Source organism: Monodon monoceros, unplaced genomic scaffold (genome assembly GCF_005190385.1).
Source record: "Monodon monoceros isolate NGI ecotype Baffin Bay Population unplaced genomic scaffold, NGI_Narwhal_1 Super_Scaffold_21, whole genome shotgun sequence".
NCBI lineage: Eukaryota > Metazoa > Chordata > Mammalia > Artiodactyla > Monodontidae > Monodon > Monodon monoceros.
The window spans coordinates 49,568,043-49,591,082 of NW_021703778.1; the positions used below are offsets into that span (position 1 = coordinate 49,568,043).

At 40.2% G+C, this 23,040-nt stretch overlaps 1 protein-coding gene across 5 annotated transcripts in view; it reads right to left on the reverse strand.

Annotated features, from left to right (window-relative positions):
* TTC23 (tetratricopeptide repeat domain 23) overlaps positions 1-23,040 on the reverse strand; it is a 112,972-nt gene that overhangs the window by 63,035 nt on the left and 26,897 nt on the right. For 4 of the 5 annotated variants that reach the window (XM_029238869.1, XM_029238868.1, XM_029238871.1 and 1 more), the window contains 4 exons: positions 16,026-16,225; positions 7,278-7,401; positions 4,158-4,308; positions 3,843-3,968 (listed from right to left, as the gene is read on the reverse strand). In XM_029238869.1, the coding sequence (XP_029094702.1) occupies positions 3,843-3,968; positions 4,158-4,308; positions 7,278-7,401; positions 16,026-16,205 (581 nt within the window). In that variant the 5' untranslated portion in view covers positions 16,206-16,225. Of the gene's footprint in view, positions 1-3,842; positions 3,969-4,157; positions 4,309-7,277; positions 7,402-16,025; positions 16,226-19,130; positions 19,163-23,040 lie in introns of those variants that run through there. The other variant, XM_029238870.1, reaches the window with a different exon arrangement.

The following is a 23,040-nucleotide window of genomic DNA, read 5'->3' on the forward strand; positions in this document are numbered from 1 at the left end:
GAGAGCACTATATACTTGCCAGCTTGATGTTATTAGGCTTTTAAAAATTTTAGCAATATTAGTGGAAATGTAGTAGTATCCTATGACTTTAATTTTCATTTCCCTGGTGACTGATGAGAAGAATGTCATTTAATATCTTTTTAGTTATGTGGGTATCCTTTTTTGTGAAAAGTCTCTTGCCAGGGAGTTCCCTGGCAGTCCAGTGGTTAGGACTTGACACTTTCACTGCCATGATTCAATCCCTAGCTGGGGAACTAAGATCCCGCAAGCCACAGGGCCCGGCCAAAAAAAAAAAAAAAAAAAAGTCTCTTGTCCACTTTTCTATTCAGTTGTTTGTCTTTGTTTCATTGATATATAGGAGTTCTTTACAGATTCTAGACATGAGCCCTTTGTCAATTATATGTATTACAAATATCTTCTTCCTCTTTCTTCTTGTCTGTGGTATGAAACATATGGTGATTTAAGTACAAAACAATATAGCATCAAGCAGAAGGGAAGAGAGAATTAACATACTCAAAGTCCCTTACATTGTCCAGAAAGTGGTTAATTGGCTAATTGCATTAGAGTGTAATAGGTCAGGGATACAAGCGACATATTCTATGGTAATCACTAGAAGAAAAATAAAATAATGTATAACTTACCAGTTAATAGATAGGGAAAGGGATGACAAAAATATTTGACTAAACTAAAGGAAGGCAAGAAAGGAGAAAGCAAGGAACATAAAACTGGTAGGACAAAAGGAAATTTAAAAACTCAAATATATCAGTAATTAAAACAAAAAAAATAAGGAGATTGAAAATTAAGAGATGGAAAAAGGTATTATAGGAAAATTGTTACCAAGAGAGCTAAAATATCAATTTTAATATCAGGCAAAATAGATACAGACATAGGGGACAAAGAAGAACAATATATACTCACAAATAAAATAACAGATTAAGAAGACAGGCTGTTTAATTCTACTCCCACCCAACAGAATATATCAGAATATATAAAAAAATGACTGGCAGAATCATGGGAAGCTACAAATGGATCAATAATTATAGTTCGAAATTTAAGCACACTTACCTTAAAAGCTAATGTATCAAATTGGCAAAAGGTAAAAATATATATAAATCTGAGTAACAATTAATAAAGTTACCCTAATACAGATTTATTAGAACCTTAAACACAACAGGTAAAGAATACAATTTCCTTTTGTAGCATACTTGGAACATTCACAAAAATTGACTATGGACTAGGTCACAAAGGAAGCGTCAGTAAATTTCAGAGAGTTGATACTATACAAATATGTTTCTGCTCACAATGCAGTAAAATTAAAAATCAGTAACATCAGAATATCTTGAAAGAACCCCATATATATGCAAACTAGAACACATATCATTTGAATAATATCTGGATTAAAGAGTAATTTATAAACTAAGTTATGTGAGTGATAGTGCTACATGTTAAAACATGTGGGATAGGTTAAAGCAAGACTCACATGGACATTTTGGAGAATATCTTTAATATTTGGGTGGGAAACTCTCAAAGCATAAATCATAAGGTTAAAATTAATGGATTTGACTTTAGAAAAATTAAGTTCCATGCCATGAAGAACACCATAGACAAAATTAATAAATGAGTGATAGATATAAGAAAATATTCGTAATATTGCTAATTTATAATATATAAGAAAATCTCAATTATCAATAAGAAAAGCACAGGAAACCCCAAAAGAAAAATGAGAAAGAATGCTAACAGGCTATTCACAGAAGGGGAATCCAATGGCTAAGCAGTATATGAAGAGGTACTCAAACTCACTAATAAGAGAAACATAAGTAGAATTGAAAAGTAATTAAATAGTACATATATGCATCAAGGTGGCAAAGGTTAGAAAGACCAACAATGCCAAACATTGTTGGGGATGTGAGAAAACAGGAACCCACGTGCCCCACAAGTGGGAATGCAGATGGGTGTAGCAATTGGTCAGTGTGTGGTGAACTTGAAGTATGAGTGTACCCTGTGACCATGCAATCCTACCCTTAGAGTATAAACTCAGAAAAGTCTCTCTGAGCCTCCTAAGTGGAGCTGCACAAGGATGTTCATGGCAGCACCATTGTGGGAGCTGGGAGCTGGGGATGAGCTGAATGCCCACTGCTAGGAGGACAGACAAGCACAGGATGGCAGATGCATTCTATGGAGCACAACAAAGCAGCCAGCAGCAACAACTAAAAACAGTGCTGAGTGGACAAAAGTGAGAAACAGAGTGAGACACATACTGCAAATTTATATAAACCTAAAACATATAAATACAGAAAACAATGCTATTTATTATTCAGAGATACATATTTAAAGACATAAATCATCGTTTAAAAAGGTTATCTATGACCTGTATGTGACAGAATGAGAGTAAGGATCAGAGATGGAAGGAAAAAATCAATTTAAAAAAGCATATCAGGGACTTTCCTGGTGGCGCAGTGGTTAAGAATCCACCTGCCAGTGCAGGGGACATGGGTTCGAGCCCTGGTCCGGGGAGATCCCACATACCGCGGAGCAAGTAAGCCCGTGCACCACAACTACTGAGCCTGCGCTCTAGAGCCTGCAAGCCACAACTACTGAGCCCTCGTGCCACAACTACTGAGCGCTCGTGCCACAACTACTGAAGCCCACGTGCCTAGAGCCCGTGCTCCGCGACAAGAGAAGCCACTTCAATGAGAAGCCCGCGCACCACAATGAAGAGTAGCCCCCCACCCTTGCCGCAACTAGAGAAAGCCCGTGCGCAACAACGAAGACCCAACTCAGCCAAAAATAAATAGATTAATTAATTTTTTAAAATGTTAAAAAAAAAAGTGTACCAAAGGTTTGCATGGACTGATGAATTCTCTGCACTTCATATCCAAAAACACTCCCAAACAAACAAATTAACAAGAGTGGACTTATGATCACAAAAATATCTTTAAAAGCATGAGTCAAAGTTAGTCCTTCCCAGCTCCCATTCATATGGAAGCATTAGGTGTGCTCCTTCAGGGTCCTTTCCTTCTTAAAATGAGTCCATTGTGTCCCTGAGTTCTCTTGGGAATCAACCTATACGTATAGTCTGATTATTAATTTACACTGAATTCTTCCAGGCTTGGTTAAAGGCTGCTGCGTAGGTCTGCTGGGGATTCTCTGCCTCTTCTAGAATAGACCTTTCTCTGCCCTCTTCCTCCCACAAACACATCCTTCCAAAGAGTGGGTACATTCTCTGTCACCCCACTGCTCTGGGGAATTGGCTTGGAGTTGGCCTTTGGCGAGGGATAAATGTGCTGACTACCCAAGGCCCCTTCTCCCTCAGGCTCCAGCCACTATATCTCTTCCACCGGGATTTATTTGGTGAGTGTGGGTTGGGGGTAGGGAGAACAAGGAACAATCTTCTCATTCTCATGGATTCAGATATCTCTAAGATCTTTCTCCTTTGAGTCCCTAATCGTAAAATCAATGTATTGAAATATCTTAGACTAGAACAGTAGGGGAAAAAAGGAAGATGGGGGTGTGGGGAGGGGAGGGAAGGAAACAAGGGCAGGAGGAGAGGGGCAGGGAGAGCAGGCAAGAAATAGGAAGTCAAGAGAATGACATCAGGACTCTAGGACCCAGGGGTGGGTATGAGAGCACTACACATTTAGTGAAGAGTGCCACTGACGTACATGCCTTGGTTGTGGCTGCTCTGATGTGGCTGTCGTCCTCCTCTTTTAATTCTGGACAATGGCCATGGAGAAGCCACCGACACAGCACCATGCAGAAGCTCCTCCTGCCTGAAGACAGAGTCTTCTGGCAAAGAACCTCCAGGAATCACGTATACAAAAAGTCCTAAACTGAAAACTTACCGTGCAAATGACAATTTGATCTGCATTTGAATTTCTATCCATTCTTCCTTTATAATCCTTCCACATTGCAGCAGCTCCTTTGAAAGTCTCTCTGCTTTTGTCAAATTCTCTGAAGCTTCCTTAAACCTGAGTTGTGTTCAGGAAACTTTACACTTCGTGCTACATTCTGGGGCCCTAGTTCCTGGACATCCTTGGCTCTCATACTTCCCATCACCCTTCCTGAGTCACCTGTCATCTTTTGATTTGGCCTTAAAAATTAACTATAAGCATTATGAACGGTATTTCTATTTGTAAAGATTAGAGGCAAAAGGATACTTTTGAAGGGAGAGTAAGGTTTTCCCCATGGTATGGAATAACTCAACCGCACATTTGAAAACATCTGTATTGTCATTGTAGGGATGCACAATGAAGTTGGTGAGGATTTCTTTGGCTTTTTCTGCATGTTGTTTTGCTTGCAGTGACAGTCCTGTGGACAAAGAAAAAGAAGTCTCAGTTTCTCTTTCATTTCAGCTGGACAGGAATATAGTTATCTCTGGCCAGGGAATCTGATGAGGTCTCCTTCATATATCATCAAGTGGCACATGGAGATATATCGGGACAGCATGAAATACGATCATGACTATAAGAAACAAAGAAGTGTTTCACACCTAGGACTCAAGATAAAAAATTTTTCCCACAATGGTCTTTTTAGAAATAATCAGAATGAGCAGGAAATGAACAGCTTTGAAACTTCACCAATATCAGACGTAAAATGTTATGAATAATTATAAAAAAACAAATGGAATACAAAGACTACAGCATTCTGGGCAGGAAATAAAATATTCATGAATTTTAATCCTGGCTTTGTGACAGCAATCTTAATGAAATACTAAAAATTTTGAATCTTCTGCTCACCCATCCATAATCATAACTTTAGAGAGTTATTTTAACATAATACAAATATGACGGTATCTATAAAAACTGACAAACAATTCCAATGAGGTAAGGGGCTGATGTGCTACAATCTCTTATTTCTATGTGGTAATAGACTGAGACGAATCAAATGAAGTTTAAAAACAGTTACTACCAAGAACTAATTCCCGGTGGGTTCCAGCGTTCTTCCATTGGCATATTCATTTGTGGTAAAGGTGACACTGAGGATCACTATTTAGGTCTCAGGTTTTTTCATTTTCCCATATCCCCATCTTCTTCCCCACAATGACACACCCTTCCACCCACATCCTAATACTCCTGGTCTTACATTCTTCATTACATGGAATTGTATCTCAAATCTCTAAAAAGAGCTGTCAAATTATGAAATTCATTCTGTTCCTATGTCTATAAAACAGAATATATTTTCTGAGGGAGAAAGTCCAGGGTATGCTATTCCTATAGGAACACTTACAGAATTTTGTCTTATTTTTTTTAAAAGTACACAATCAACCTACCAGAAATTTATTAGTGCCAATAATGTATGCTACATTATAAAAGACATGATGAATTCTGGTCCATTTCCTCAAGAAACTTGAACTCAATCTACAAGAAGCAGCATGGGTTGAGGTTCAAGAACACTAGCTCTGAAATCAGACTGCTCAGAGTGAATTCCCTGCTCCACCACTTACCTGAAATGTTGGCCCCAGCTTCCTCGACTGTAGACAGGGATAATAACATTACCCACCTCATAGCACTGTAGTGAAGATTGAAGGAAATTATACATGGAAAATAGCATGGTGCCTGGCACTCAATAAGACCTTAATAAATAGTAGATACTGCTCTTACTTTAAATTGAGAAAGAAAGACTATAATGCAGAAAGGTAGCAGACTGTAGAAGAAAAACATCATTAAAAAAAATCCCTGATGCTAGGACACTGGTACTGGCAACCAAAATCCTAGGTCTGAGTCTCAGATCAGCTATCTATTAACAGTGTGACCTGAGGCAAGCTGTTTCAACTCAAACTAGTTGTTTCCTCTGAATCTAGAAAATAGGGGGTATAAGGGTATGGTTTGAACTAGATGATCTCCAACGTCCCCTCTGGCTCTAATAGTCTTTTTTTTTTTTTTTTTAATTTACTTATTTATTTATATTTATTTTTTGGCTGTGTTGGGTCTTCGTTTCTGTGCATGGGCTTTCTCTAGTTGCGGCGAGCGGGGGCCACTCTTCATCACGGTGCACGGGCCTCTCACTGTCGTGGCCTCTCTTGTTGCGGAGCACAGGCTCCAGTCACGCAGGCTCAGTAGTTGTGGCACATGGGCCTAGTTGCTCCGCGGCATGTGGGATCCTCCCAGACCAGGGCACGAACCCGTGTCCCCTGCATTGGCAGGCAGACTCTCAACCACTGCGCCACCAGGGAAGCCCCTCTAATAGTCTTTGATCTAACAGGTAGGAGCAATCTATAATCAGATTTGGCTAAATTTATTGGGTGGCAATTGTGTGCTTAGCATTGTGGTGTTTTTCATTTCTGTTTGTTTATTTATTCACTGGGCCAATCCTGGGAAGTCAGTGCCATCATATCATCATCATTATCATCACTTTTCAATTAAAGAAACAGAGTACAGAGATGTACTCTTGTACCTCTTGTCCTAGGTTGCCAGTCCATGTTTTTGCCTTCTCTGCATCCACTCTCCCTTCCCCTGTTTTCTTTTGAGGATGCCCAGCCCCTGCACACTCAGTCCTTGTGATTTAGCCAAGGCCAGCCTCTCCCCAAGGATCCAGTGGAGCCAAAAGGCAGGTCTAGCCAATCAGACTCTTTTCTTTTCTTTGGCATACAACCCACATCAGCCCAATAAGAATCCCCAAACCCTGAGATTTTGGAGGAGAGACACTCTTTTTTTCCTGGGAATGCTGAGGAGGGAAACCTAAAGTTGCTGGCAACCTTGCTGCCACCACGTGGGCAAAGTTTGGCTAAGAATGGAGCCAATACAGAGAAAAACAGAGTCAAGTGGTACGAAAAGGGAGGAACGGAAATCTGATCACACCGTTTGAAAAAGTGGATCTGGCTAAGTCTACAGTAAGTTTTACCCCTGGATTTTTAAGTGTATGGGTCAATGAATTACCTTTTGTTTATTGCCAGCTTGATTTAGCCTCTTATTTTTTTTGGGGGGGTGTCACTTATAGGCAAGAGACTTTCCGTCAATACGTACGTGAATGGATCCTATTTTAGGCCCCAACTCTATGCCCTGGGCCATTTCTACAATGCCTTCAAAGCTAACAAGTTAATTATCTCCCAAGAACTACTTTTAAGATCATAAAAATCAAGGCTCAGAGGGCTAAAGTCTTCCTTCTCTTTTTTACATATTGTATTAAAAAATCGTATTGACTCTTTGTGAGAGGAAATAGCTCTCAATGTGTAGAGAGGAGAATGTCCAAGAAAACCTGATCCTTCTAAAGTTAAGTCAAATTTGAGGAAAAGAGCAGAAACCAACCAGCCAATCCTCTTCAGCCTGAGGCAGACTCACCTTTCAGCCGGAGGTAACCCTGAGCCAGGTTAACATGCGCCTCGGCCAGTTTCCAGTGTGAGTCACCATAGCAGATCCTTGTCAGCGCCACACAGCGCACAAGCTCCTGGAGAGCCTGTTTATACTGGAGGAAGGGAAATGGGCTCACCAGTTAGACAGCAAAGCACAAAATCAACTTGTATTTTTATCCATTCAATATACACTTATTGAGTGCTGATTATGGGCCGGGCATGGTTTTAAGGACTTGTGATACATTAGAGAACAAAACAAAGATCTGTCTTGGATGGCAGGATATTCATCAGGTCAGGTGAAATAGACAATATACATTAAAAAACCAGTAAAATTTATAGTACATTTAAATTTATAGTAAATAGTGAAAAACGTTATGGAGTAAAGACGTTGCCCATCAATGAACAGCTACTACATATTCAGGCACAACAAGTGGGCGAATGGTGATAGTTTTCAAATAACGCCCTTTAGTTCTCAATTCAAACACCTTCTTTAGCAGCTGGGATATTAGCACAGCAAATGAGGTCAGCAGGACTTTACAAACAGATTTCATTAAGGGATTAAAGCATATTTTCATCTGGAGCCAGGACAAAGAGAATAGTGAACCATGGATTCTAGCTCCAGGTCAGCTTAGAGCAGCAATACACTCAAAGCAAGACTGGTAGTTTTAAAATACAGCTCCAAAATTCTTTGATGCTCCCTCCATACAGAGATGGTGGTCTATGTCCCCTTTTCCTTGAATCTGGGTTTTATGACCGTTTGGCTAAAAGAACATGGAGGAAATGATGCAGCGCCACTTTTTAGACCCAGTTCTTAAAGAACTGGCAGCTTCCACTTTTTACTCACTCTTGGAACTTGTTATGGGCTGAATTGTGTCTCCCACCTCCAAATTCATATATTGGAGTCCTAAGTACTTCAGAATATAACTGTATTTGGAGAGATGGCCTTTAAAGAGGTGAATAAGGTAAAATGAGGCTGTCAGGATGGGGCCCTAATCTAATATGACTGATGTCCTTGTAAGAAGAGAAAGGGACACTAGGAATGGGCACACACAGAGAAACACGTTGTGAGGACACAGTGGGAGTCAAGGAGAGAGCCCTCTGAATAAAATCAACCCTGCCAACACCTTGACCTTAGACTTCTAGGCTCCAGAACTGTGAGAAAATAAACTTCCTTTGTTGAAGCCACCCAGTCTGAGGTATTTTGCTATATAGCAACCCCAGAAGACTAATAACCTAACCACCATTCCATGAAGAAGCCTAAGCGGCCCCACGGAGAGGCCTACATGGAAATGTGTTGGTGGCAGCATCAATCGGTCAACTGCAGGACTACGCCACCCTGTCATCAGATTCTCCACACCTGTTGAGCCCAGCTGATGCTGCATGGAGCAGAGCTGACCAGATCTCACTGAGCTCTGCACAAATTGTGCATTCATGAGCAAAATAAATGGTTGTTTTTGTTTTATGCCACTAAGTCTTAGAGTGTGATACAGTAATAGAGAGCTGGAATAGCAAAAGAGGAGGTGGGAGGTACAAAGCTGAAGGGGGCAAAGCAGAGGAAGAACCGTAAGAACAAGGACAGAGTTGTGGAAAAGACCCAGCAGAAGATCCAGTACACCCCCCACCCCTACTCCCCTGGTCAATGCCTAAGCTCAAAGGACCCGCACTTCCACAAAGGTCTCATGTGAGTTAGAAACACTTTCACCTTGAAACAACATTCCTCTTGACAAAAAATGCATACCCAGACAGTTGACCACAGGACAGTTGCTTTTCTGACCTAGCAAGAGAGGCTGGGGAACACTGTGCTCACTCCATAGTGATGAAGGAAGATGGAGGTGTGGTTTTTTCCTATAGTAACATTTTTCTTATTACAAAAGTAATACATGCTCATTATCAAAATACAGGTGAGTAAAAAAATAAAAAATCACCTGCCATCTCACCTCTTAGAGACAACTAGGCAGCTAAATTTCTCTCTATCCTTCATTCCTATGAATCTGTCTATACATATTTTTACCTTTTAAAAATAGGCTTATAAGCTACATATAGGTTTGCAACTTTTCAAAATTTGTGAACATTTCTCCATGTCATCTTCTATGATAATAATTTTTTATGGCTGCAGAGTATCTTATTGTATGGATATATTATAAGTGAGTTACTCAACCAATAGCTATTGAGCACTTAGGTTGTTTTAAAATTTTTTCTCTCTGAACATCCTGTGTGGATAGATTTGCTCATATCCATAAGCATTCTCTTTTTCTTTTTTTTTTATAGCATTCTTTTCTTATAGATATAAATTTATTTATTTAATTATTTATTTTTGGCTGCATTGGGTCTTTGATGCTGCACACAGGCTTTCTGTAGTTGCGGCGAGCAGGGGCTACTCTTTGCTGTGGTGCGCAAGCTTCTCATTGCAGTGGCTTCTCTTGTTGTGGAGCACGGGCTCTAGGTGCGTGGGCTTCAGTATCTGTGGCACGTGGGCTCAGTAGTTGTGGCTCTCAGGCTCTAGAGCACAGGCTCAGTAGTTGTGGCACATGGGCTTAGTTGCTCCATGGCATGTGGGATCTTCCCGGACCTGGGCTCGAACCTGTGTCCCCCTGCATTGGCAGGAGGATTCTTAACCACTGCACCACCAGGGAAGCCCCATAAGCATTTTCTTAGAATGAATTCCAACGTGACAATAGGGTAAACGATGTGCAAAATCCTGAGGCTTTGCTAGAGTTTTCTGGAGTGCTTCCTCGAGAGGCTGCTTCCATCCACACCTCCCTTACAGCACGGTGTGTGAGCAGGGAATGCCCCTTACACAGAGCCAAGCACTAGTTGGGGTCTAACTTGCCAATTTGTCAGTTAACTCATTTCTCCTTGTGTTAGTTTGTATTTTATTTTCCGCAAAGCTAGTGAGGCTGAACATCTTCATGTGTTTATTGGCTTTTTGTAGTTCTGCTTTTGGGAAACATCTATTTATTGCCTCTAGAGACAGGAAGTTTAGGGAATGGCTTCCTTGAAGACACACAGCAAATGAATACAGTGTATGAGAAAGAAAGAAGTGATGAAAACATTGAGAAGTCTAGATAGACAGTTTGCCAAAAAGAGAGTAGGATCTGATCTGATGGCGAATCTGTCCCAACCACAAGTTTCCAAGGAAGGGCTATATGCAGTCTGAGAGTCAGCCTCCCAGATCAGAGCCTTGGTCCTCACTACCTGCATCGGGGACCAGTGCACAGAAAGAGCAGCCTGTCCTCCCTCTGCTTTCATATTTACTAGGATGTGTAGTCCAGATACTGCCTTTTGATTTTCCAACCTTTATCCTGCCAGTTCCAGTGGCTTTAGCCAACAGGCATGGGTAGTAGGTAGACAGAAGAGAAGTATCAGTAGGAAGACAATTTCAGAACTGGGATGAGCCTTGGAAATAATCTAGTCTGATCACCTCAATTTAAAGAAGAAATGTAAGGCCAGAGAGGTGAGATGATTTATCACCGAGTGGTAGAGTCAGAACTCACAGTCAAGCTCCCTGATGCAAAGTCCAGGTCTCTTCCCACAACATCATTCTTGAGTTACCTGAATTTCTTAAACTTCTTAATATTAAAATATGCAACTCTGAGGATCAGTAAGTCTGGCTATACATATTTTAAAATGGGTATTTAATACCCAGATCTTGGTGTCTAAATATCAATGCTATTCTCTTCTAAGAGGAACCAGCATTCCCTGAATCCACAGCTGGAGCAGGGAAATACAAGATGAACCTGAAAAATCTTATTGTGTCAGAAGTTAAAGAAAGAAGCATGGGAACATATCAAGGACTCAGAAGCCAGCTTGAAGGGGCTCCCACTGGCAAATACAAAATAATTTAAGTTTTGATGACGATAATGGATTGTAACATATTTGTAAAACAGGATTTCTTGAACCCATACTGATATAAATAAATGAACAATAAAGTGTGAAGAAGGAAAAGCTCTTCCTCATAAAAAGAATGCCAACAAACAAACGTTGAAAGAATGCTGAAGTCAGAGAATCACCATTTGACAAACATCGTAGTAATAGCTAATTCAGGTGAGAATCATCAATGGATGCTATAAACTAGGGGGTGAAGTTTTAATGAGGAATAGGATATGTTCACAGTATCAATGAATCTCCCCACAAAATATTAATTACAAAGGGAAGAATAATAATTCTACAGTGAAAAAATCTGCCAGATAGCTCCTTAAACCAAGCGATCAAATTTAGCCTCATAGTAATGAGACAAACGACATCGTACACCTCCTAATATGATGCACTGAGAAGGGCTCTATGTCAGGTCTGTGGGATTTCTGCCCCAAATGCATAATCTGAATCTAATCATAAGGAAACACATGACAAATTCAAATTGGGAGGTATTCTACAAAATAATTGGAGTGTATATTTGTGGCCCCTGCCAAATTCATATGTTGAAGCCCTAACTCTCACTGTAGTATTTGGAGATAGGGCCTCTAAGGCTGTAATTAGGGTCAAATGAGGTTATAAAGGTGGGGCCCTGATCAATAGGATTAGTGTACTTATAAGAAGAGACACCTTTCTCTCCCCCTTCCCCCACACGCACAAAGAAGAGGCCATGTGAGGACACAGCTAGAAGGTGGTGGTCTGCAACCCAAGGGGAGAGCTCTCACCAGACGCCAGCCCTGCTGGCACCTTGATCTTGGACTTCCAGTTTCCAGAACTGCGAGGAGTACATTTCTGTTGTATAGGCCACCCAGTCTGTGGTGTTCTATTACAGCAGCCCAAACAGACTAATACAGTACTTTTCACAAATATTAAGATTGTGAAAGACAAAGACAGCCTAAGTAACTGCTCTAACTGTTGACTATAGTCAACATGACTTCATGGATTGGACCATGGCTGATTTTTTTTCTATAAAAGATATTATGGAGATAATTAGAGAAATACGGATAATGTTTGTAGATTAGATAATAATATATATCAATTTCCTAATTTCAATCATTGTACTATGGTTATGTAGGAGAATATCCTTTATTCTTGGGAAATAGGCACTGACGTATTTAGGGGTAAAGGATCATACATTTGTAACTTACTCTCAGATATTCAGAAAAATAATGACAGAGAGAGAGAGTGAGAAATAAAGAAATAAATTAAATGTTAACAACTGGTATATCTTGTAACTTTTCTATAAGTCTGAAAGTATTTTAAAATAAAAAATTACCAAAGAATGGTATTTTAAGAAGCAAATTATGTCATATTAATATTTTCCTAAAAACATTAAGGCTTCCTAGAGCACTTAACTTAGACCTGCAAGGCAGGTAAGCTGCCTCTCCAACTACATTTCATGTCAGCCTGAAGCTTCCTATCATCACTTCAAACATAGTCATGCTCATGCCAAACTTATAAATTTTATGGCTGCTGTTCCCTCTCCCTAGAACTCTTTTCCCTGAGCTCCTCCATGCTGGCTCCTTCTCTTCTTTAGATGTCAGCTCAGATGTCACCTCCTCAATGAGGCCCTCCCTTACCTAAGATAGGCCCACTCTGTTTCCTCCATAGCACTTAGCACAATCTCTACTTCACTGGTTTATTTACAATGTCCCCTCAGCTCCATGAGGGCAGGCAAGCTGTTTGTCCTGTTCACTGCTGAATCCAAGGATTCCTCATCTGAACGGCAGAACACAAAAAATGCTCTGATATCATTCTACATGCATAGAAGAGAAGTTAATTCTTTATATACACCAAATGCAGATGGCCAACAAACACATGAAAAGATGCTCAACATCACTAATTATTAGAGAAATGCAAATCAAAAGTACAATGAGGTATCACCTCTCACCAGTCAGAATGGCCATCATCAAAAAACCTACAAACAATAAATGCTGGAGAGGGTGTGGAGAAAAGGGAACCCTCATACACTGCTGGTGGGAATGTAAATTGATACAGCCACTATGGAAAACAGTATGCAGGTTCCTTAAAAAACTAAAAATAGAACTACCATATGACCCAACAATCCCACTACTGGGCATATACCCAGAGAAAACCATAATTCAAAAAAACACATGCACCCCAATGTTCATAGCAGCACTATTTACAATAGCCGGGACATGGAAGCAACCTAAATGTCTATCAACAACCTAAATGTCTATCTTCTTTATCCAGCAAATGGATAAAGAAGATGTGGCACATATATACAATGGAATATTACTCAGCCATAAAAAGGAATAAAATTGGGTCATTTGTAGATACATGGATGGACCTAGAGAGTGTCATACAGAATGAAGTAAGTCAGAAAGAGAAAAGCAAATATCATATAATAACACATATATGTGGAATCTAGAAAAATGGTATAGATGATCTTATTTGCAAAGCAGAAATAGAGGCAGAAATGTAGAAAACAAATGTATGGATACCAAGGGGGAAAGGGATGGGGTGGGAGGAATTGGGAGACTGGGATTGACACATATACAGTATTGATACTATGTACAAAATAGACAACTGATGGGAACATACTGTATAGCACAGGGAACTCTACCTAATGCACTGTGGTAACCTAAATGGGAGGGAAGTCCAAAAGGGAGGGGATATCTGTACATGTATGGCTGATTCATTTTGTTGTGCAGTGGAGGCTAACAAAACATTGCAAAGCAGCCATACTCCAATACAAATTAATAATTTTATATATATGTGTGTATATATATATGTATATATATACACCAAATGCCTTAGGGCATTAAGGCTTAGTTCTCTTGCAGACCTCTGGTTGAGAAAGGCTGCCAGCTGAGGCCGACATAGCACCCAGCCTGGCACATAGTAGGTACTAAATAAATATCTGCTGCATAATGAATAAGCACACCTTCAAAACCGAATTCACACCTTCTCTCCATAATCCTGCTCTTCTTCCTGTATTCATTACAATAACAAAGGGCTCTGACAAGCCTTGGGTCACCCAGGCTGGCTGAGCCCTAAGTCAGGAATTGCACACACCCCTCTCTGGCTCACTCTTGCCTCTCCAACCCCTATGTCCCCCCCAGTTACCAGGTTTCATTGATTCATATTTCCAAATTCTTATCAAAAGATCTCAGCATTTTGCAACTAGAGATTATCATACTAAGTGAAGTAAGTCAGAAAGAGAAAGACAAATACCATATGATATCACTTATGTGTGGATTCTAAAATATGACACAAATGAACCTATCTATGAAACAGAAACAGAATCACAGACATAGAGAACAGACAGGTGGTTGCCAAGGGGAAGGGGATTGGGGGAGGGATGGACTGGGAGTTTGGGATTAGCAGATGCAAACTAATATGTATAGAATGTATATATATTTATATATATATAGAATATATATAATATAAAAAACAAGGTCCTACTGTATAACACAGAGAACTATAATCAATATCCTATGATAAACCATAATGGAAAAGAATATTAAAAAAAGAATGTATATATATGAATAACTGAATCACTTTGCTGTATAGCAGAAGTTAATACAACATTGTAAATCAACTACACTTCAAATAAAAAAAAAAAAAGATCTCAGCATTTCTAGTGACTCTGCCATATTTCGGGCCCTTGCCAGGATTATTGCAAATATCCTGCAAAATGGCCCTCCTCCTCCAGTTTACCTCCCTTCTCTTCCTCCACCACCCAGTTATCTGAGGTCTGAGGGATCATTCCAGACACTCAGACTTGCTCATGGCCCTCTTCTGCTTATAATCCTATGACAGTCTCCAGCACCCTGAGAAGAAAATCTAAACTTTTCCTGGGTGTTGAACACCTTCTGGTCCCAGCTCCCGTCCAAAATCCAACCTCATTTGCTGCCCTGTGTAACTAAAGCCTCCATCCCAGATAGTTCCATATAGTTCCCCAAGCAGCCTGTGCACCCTCAGACCCACAACTCTTGCCCATCTGCCACCTCTGCCCAGAACACTATTGTCCTCTCTCCTACCTGGGGCCAGCTCCTAAGTACTGTTATCAGTGCAGTCCAAATAACTCCCATCCCAAGAAGCATGCCTTAAGTGCTGCCCCTCCTCCAACTCCAGCCCATCCCTCCTCCCCTCACTCCCCATGCTTTGCATCTATACCACCTAAGCTTGTGTTTGTCACAGAACTTATGCTGATTACCATTATCCATCTATCTCCCCAACCAGACCATGAATCCCTCTGAGGCAGAAGCTGTAGCTTTCCCATCTGTGCCCCCAGCACTTGCACAGCACCTGGCACACATTAGGCATACAGTAAATTTTTGTGAATAAATGGACAAATAGGGTCTGACACATAAGAGGTGGTAGAGAAATACACATTGAATGAATGAGTAAATGAACAAAACTTTGAAGAGAGATGGGAAAGAAGTATGCAGAGAACAAGATTAGGAACCTAAGAAATATAAGCTCCATGAGAGCAGAAACTTCATCTGCTTTGTCCTGTATTCCAGTGCCTAGACCTGGCACACAGGAGGAGCTCAATAAATATTTACTGATTGATGGAAAATGACTGTAGTAGGTCAAATCACAACCAGTCAGTCTACTGTACACTTGCCAGAGGTCAGGGAAAACTTGTTTCTTCATTTGTGCACTCATTCAGCAAACATAATGTTGACTGTGCCAAGTGCTGGGCTTGGAGTCCTGAGGTACTACACCCACTCACACTATGAAAAAGGCACTGTCATATTTTCTCTTGTACCAAACTCCTGAGAGTAGGAATGCAACCTAAAGTATCCTACTTCTCAATTACCAGAGTACAGGTATAAAAAGAAAGGCTCCTTACCTCATGACTGCTAGAATAGGACTTTGCTTTCTCTTCACAGAGGTGGAGTTTCTCGCGAGGAGGCTGAAACAGTGCTGTCTGAGGCTGCTTGTTTTGGAGCATTTTTCTAGGTGTTATGCTGACGGCAGCAACAATTTCATCCAGGTGGTTGGATATGTGAGTTTCCTCTGATTCTTGCATATTTTTATATACATTATCCTCTAATTTTTAAATAAGGAAACGAAGGTGTTAATCATAATTTCTATAGTTACTTTTAGAAATACACATTTTTTTCTAGAAATTGAGACTAGAATCTAAGAAACTTTCAACACTATACTCATGACTTCTTTGAAATAAGTAGCATTCTAACCAAAAAGATCCTAGTGGCTAGTACTAACTTCTTTCAGACTGATTTCAAGTTTTAACTAGACCAAACATTCTTTGTTCTCACTCTATATCATATGTATATATATGTATGTGTATATGTGTATACACACATACTGATATATTTTATATATTATATATATGTATCTATATATTATATATGGTATATATGTATATGTATACATATCAGTAGGAATCAGCTGAGCCTAAACAGTTCTCAAAGAGCTCAGATTAGATCTGTTGAATCCCGTGACCTTGAAAACAGGAAAAAATGACATGTTAAACTTTCACTTCCAGACAAGGTGGAGTAATAGGGATGAGATTTATCCTCTTGCCCGAAGTCACCAACCAATTAACAAACAACAACAACAAAAAACAACCCATAGGCAAAAAAGGTATGAAACAATGGTTTTCAAGAGACAGGACAACAGACTTGAGAAATGGCAAAAAGAAACAAAGTGAGACCCATGATTGCCCCAGGTTATTGCTTTGAAAAAGTTTCTAGAACATGCAGGTTGGACTATCTGAGTTGAGGAAATAGAGTAGAGCATCTGGGGAGACCAAGGTGGCTGGAGTTCACAGGACAGATTACTAGAGAGGATAGAGCTGCACAGAGAGGACCCCAGAGATTAGCACCCCTCAAGTATGGGGAGAGAATACTGACCAGCATGTGTGTAAGAAAACTACTTGAGTCTGGAGAAAGACTCCTCTGTCTGGTGCTCACCAAGGCTGGTGCCTGTTCTCACTGACCAGACTGGAAAAACTCATAATTCATGAGGTACATGGTAAAATATTCACAAGGGTTTTGTCTCAGTAATGGGGATTAGCCCTAGAGTGAACCCTGCTTAGATCCACTTAACAAACCATGAAAGTAAGACCTAAAAGGATAAAACTGTTTCCAAGTAACTTAACTGTATCAGAGGACAAAACTCAAGGATGTTCATAGGAATGCAAAAATAGCCAGCATTAAACAAGGTAAAATTCATATAATCTGACGTCCAAAGAAAGATCACCAGGCATGTAAATAGGCAAGAAAACATGGCCCATAATGAGAAGAATAATCAGTCAAAACTGACCCAGAACTGACCCAGATATTAAGTTAGCAGAGAAGAATATTAAAGGTTATTATAATTGTATTCCATATGTTTAAGAAGTTAACTAGAGACACAGACTATAAAAAGACCCAAAATGGACTTCTAGATAAGAAAATTATACGTGAGATGAAAAATACACTAGACAGATTAATGAGAGATTAGATATTCCAGATGAAAAGATGCATGAACTTGCAGACACAGCAATAGAAACAATCTTTTAAAAAATCAGTGAGCTGTGAAACAACTTCAAATTGCCTAATATATACATAATTTGAGTCCCTAAAGGAAAGAAGATTGTAGTGGGGACAAAAAAAAGTGTTTGAAGAAATAACGGTCAAAATTTTTCCAAATTTGAGGAAAAGTAAAAACCCAGAGATTCAAGAAGCTAAATGAAAACTAAACACAAGAAGCATAAAGGAAACTACATCAAGATACATCATAACCAAATTGCTCAAAACCATGATAAAGAGAAAATATTAAAAGTAGTCAGAAAAACAGACATATTAGTATTAAAAAAAAAGATGATGATAGCAGGTTTCTGGGAGGAAATAAAGCACATGAGAAGACAGTGAAGAACCATATTTAAAGTATGGACCGAAAAAAAATTGTCAAGCTAGAATTCCATACCAGTGAAAATATCTTTCAAGATCAAAATCTGAAAGAAATCATCACCAGCGGGACTTCCCTGGTGGCGCAGTGGTTAAGAATCCTCCTGCCAATGCAGGGGACACAGGTTCAAGCCCTGGTCCAGGAAGATCCCACATGCTGCAGAGCAACTAAGCCCATGTGCCACAACTACTGAGCCTGTGCTCTAGAGCCCATGAGCCACAACTACTGAGCCTGCGTGCCACAACTACTGAAGCCTGCGTGCAGAGAGCCTGTGCTCCACACCAAGAGAAGCCACTGCAATGAGAAGCCCACACACTGCAACGAAGAGTAGCCCCCACTAGCCGCAACTAGAGAAAGCCCACCCACAGCAACAAAGGCCCAATGCAGTCAAAATAAATAAATAAATTAATTAATTAAAAAAAAGTCATCACCAGCAGATTTGCACCCCAATGTTCCCAAGAAATATTAAGTGAAGTCTTTCAAAAGGAAGAAAAATGATAACAAATGGAAACATAGATCTACACAAAGGAATTAAGAACAATGAAAAAGATACTTACATGGGCAAATATGTAAGACATATTTTCATATTATTTCATATATTTTCATATTTAATATATTTTCATATTATTTAAATCTCTTTAAAAGATAATTGGGCAGAGGAGTAAGACATGGAGATCATCCTTCCTCCCCACAAATACATCAGAAATACATCTACATGTGGAACAACTCTTAGAGAACACCTACTGAATGCTGACAGAAGACCCCGGACTTCCCAAAAGGCAAGAAAATTCCCACGTACCTGAGTAAGGCAAAAGAAGAAAGAGAAAACAGAGACAAAAGAATAGGGATGGGACCTGCACCTCTGGGAGGGAGCTGTGAAGGAAGAAGAGTTTCCACACACTAGGAAGCCCCTTCACTGGTAGAGACGCGGGGTGTGGGGGGAAAGCTTTGGAGCCATGAAGGAGAGCGCAGCAACCGGGGTGCAGAGGGCAAAGCGGAGAGATTCCCGCCCAGAGGATTGGTGTGGACCAGCACTCACCAGCCCGAGAGGCTTGTCTGCTCACCCGCCAGTGCTGGTGGGGGCTTGGAGCTGAGGCTCTGGCTTTGGAGGTCAGATCCCAGGGAGAGGACGGGGGTTGGCTGCATGAACACAGCCTGAAGGGGGGCTAGTGTGCCACAGCTAGCCGGGAGGGAGTCCAGGAAAAAGTCTGGACCTGCCTAAGAGGCAAGAGACCATTGTTTTGGGGTGCGCGAGGAGAAGGGATTCAGAGCACCGCCTAAGTGAGCTCCAGAGATGGGTGCGAGCTGCGGCTATCAGTGTGGACATCAGAGACTGGCATGAGAAGCTAAGGCTGCTGCTGTAGCCACCAAGAAGCCTGTGTGCAAGCACAGGTCACTAACCACACCTCCCCTCCCCAGAGCCTGTGCAGCCCGCCACTGCCAGTGTCCCGTGATCCAGGGACAACTTCCCTGGGAGAACACACAACATGCCTCAGGCTGTTGCAAAGTCACGCTGGTCTCTGCCACCACAGGCTCGCCCCACATTCCGTACACCTCCCTCCCCCAGGCCTAGTGAGCCAGAGTCCCCTAATCAGCTGCTCCTTTAACCCCATCCTATCTGGGGGAAGAAGAGAGGCCCTCAGGCGACCTACACGCAGAGGTGGGGCCAAATCCAAAGGTGAACCCCAGGAGCTGTGTGAACAAAGAAGAGAAAGGGAAATTTCTCCCAGCAGCCTCAGGAGCAGTGGAGTAAATCTCCACAATCAACTTGATGTAGCCTGCATCTGTGGAATACCTGAATAGACAAGGAATCATCCCAAACTTGAGGCAGTGGACTTTGGGAGCAACTGTAGACTTGGGGTTTGCTTTCTGCATCTAATTTGTTTCTGGTTTTATGTTTATTGTAGTTTAGTATTTAGAGTTTATTATCATTAGTAGATTTGTTTATTGATTTGATTGCTCTCTTTCTTTTATATATATATATATATTTTCTTCATTTTTCTCTTTTTGTGAGTGTGTATGTGTATGCTTCTTTGTGTGATTTTGTTTGTATAGCTTTGCTTTCACCATTTGTCCTACAGTTCTGTCTGTCTGGTTCTTTTTTGTTTGGTTTGTTTTTTGAGTATAGTTTTTAGTGCTTGTTATCATTGGTGGATTTGCTTTTTGGTTTGGTTGCTCTCTTCTTTCTTTCTTCCTTTTTTAAAATTTTTAATAATTAAAAAAAATTATTTTAATAACTTTCTGTCCTTCCTTCCATCCTTCCTTCCTCTCTCTCTCTCTTTCTTTCTTTTTTCCTCCCTTTTCTTCTGAGACTTGTGGCTGACAGGGTCTTGGTGCTCCAGCGGGGTGTCAGGCCTGAGCCTCTAAGCTGGGAGAGCTGAGTTCAGGGCACTGGTCCACCAGAGACCTCCTGGTTCCACATAATATCAAATGGCAAAAGCTCTCTCATGGATCTCCATCTCAACGCTAAGACCCAGCTCCACTCAACAACCAGCAAGCTACAGTGCTGGACACCCTGTGCCAAACAACTAGCAGGATAAGAACACAATCCCACCCATTAGCAGAGAGGCTGCCTAAAATTATAATAAGGCCACAGACACCCCAAAACACACCACCAGACGTGGTCCTGCCCACCAGAAATACAAGATCCAGCCGCATCCACCAGAACACAGGCACCAGTCCCCTCCACCAGGAAGCCTACACAACCCACTGAACCAAACTTAGCCACTGGGGGCAGACACCAAAAACAATGGGAATTATGAACCTGCAGCCTGTGAGAAGGAGACCCCAAACACAGTAAGTTAAGCAAAATGAGAAGACAGAGAAACACACAGCAGATGAAGGAGCAGTGTAAAAACTCACCAGACCAAACAAATGAAGAGTAAATAGGCAGTCTACCTGAAAAAGAATTCAGAGCAATGAGAGCAAAGATGATCCAAAATCTTGGAAACAAAATGGAGAAAATACAAGAGATGTTTAACAAGGACCTAGAATAACTAAAGAGCAAACAAACAATGATGAACAACACAATAAATGAAAATAAATATGCTCTAGAGGGAACCAATAGCAGAATAACTGAGGCAGAAGAACGGATAAGTGACCTGGAAGATAAAATAGTGGAAATAACTAGCACAGAGCAGAAAAAGGAAAAAAGAATGAAAAGAACTGAGGACACTCTCAGAGACCTCTGGGACAACATTAAACGCACCAACATTCGAATTATAGGGGTCCCAGAAGAAGAAGAGAAAAAGAAAAGGACTGAGAAAATATTTGAAGAGATTATAGTTGAAAACTTCCTTAATATGGAAAAGGAAATAGTCAATTATGTCCAGGAAGCACAGAGAGCCCCATACAGGATAAATCCAAGAAGAAACACGCCAAGACACATATTAATCAAACTAGCAAAAATTAAACACAAAGAAAAAATATTAAAAGCAGCAAGGGAAAAACAACAAATAACATACAAGGGAATCTCCATAAGGTTAACAGCTGATCTTTCAGCAGAAACTCTGCAAGCCAGAAGGGAGTGGCAGGACATATTTAAAGTGATGAAAGGGAAAAACCTACAACCAAGATTACTCTACCCAGCAAGGATCTCATTCAGGTTTGATGGAGAAATTAAAACCTTTACAGACAAGCAAAAGCTAAGAGAATTCAGCACTACCAGACCAGCTTTACAACAAATGCTAAAGGAACTTCTCTAGGCAGGAAACAGAAGAGAAGGAAAAGACCTACAATAACAAACCCAAAACAATTAAGAAAATGGTTATAGGAACATACATATCGATAACTACCTTAAATGTAAATGGATTAAATGCTCCAACCAAGATTGGCTGAATGGATACAAAAAAAGACCCATATATATGCTGTCTGCAAGAGACCCACTTCAGACCAAGGGACACATAGACTGAAAGTGAGGGGATGGAAAAAGAAATTCCATACAAATGGAAATCAAAAGAAAGTTGGAGTAGCAATTCTCATGTTAGACAAAGTAGACTTTAAAATAAAGACTATTACAAGAGCCAAAGAAGGACACTACCTAATGATCAAGGGATCAATCCAAGAAGAAGATATAACAATTGTAAATATTTATTCACCCAACATAGGAGTACCTCAATACATAAGGCAAATGCTAATTGCCATAAAAGGGGAAATTGACAGTAACACAATCATAGTAGGGGATTTTAACACCCCACTTTCACCAATGGACAGATCATCCAAAATGAAAATAAATAAGGAAACACAAGTTTTAAATGATACATTAAACAAGATGGACTTAATTGATATTTAAAGGACATTCCATCCAAAAACAACAGAACACACTTTCTTCTCAAGTGCTCATGGAACATTCTCCAGGATAGAGCATATCTTGGGTCACAAATCAAGCCTTGGTAAATTTAAGAAAATTGAAAATGTATCTTTTCCAACCACAATGCTGTGAGACTAGATATAAATTACAGGAAAAAATATGTTAAAAACACAAACACATGGAGGCTAAACAACACACTACTAAATAACCAAGATATCACTGAAGAAATCAAAGAGGAAATAAAAAAATAGCTAGAAGCAAATGACAATGAAAACACGATGACCCAAAACCTATGGGATGCAGCAAAAGCAGTTCTAAGAGGGAAGTTTATAGCAATACAATCCTACCTCAAGAAACAAGAAACATCTCAAATAAACAACCTAAACTTACACCTAAAGCAATTAGAGAAAGAAGAACAAAAAACCCCCAAAGTTAGCAGGAGGAAAGAAATAATAAATATCAGATCAGAAATAAAATTAAAAAGAAATGAAGGAAATGATAGCAAAGATCAATAAAACTAAAAGCTGGTTCTTTGAGAAGATAAACAAAATTGATAAACCATTAGCCAGACTCATCAAGAAAAAAAGGGAGGAGACTCAAATCAATAGAATTAGAAATGAAAAAGGAGAAGTAATAACTG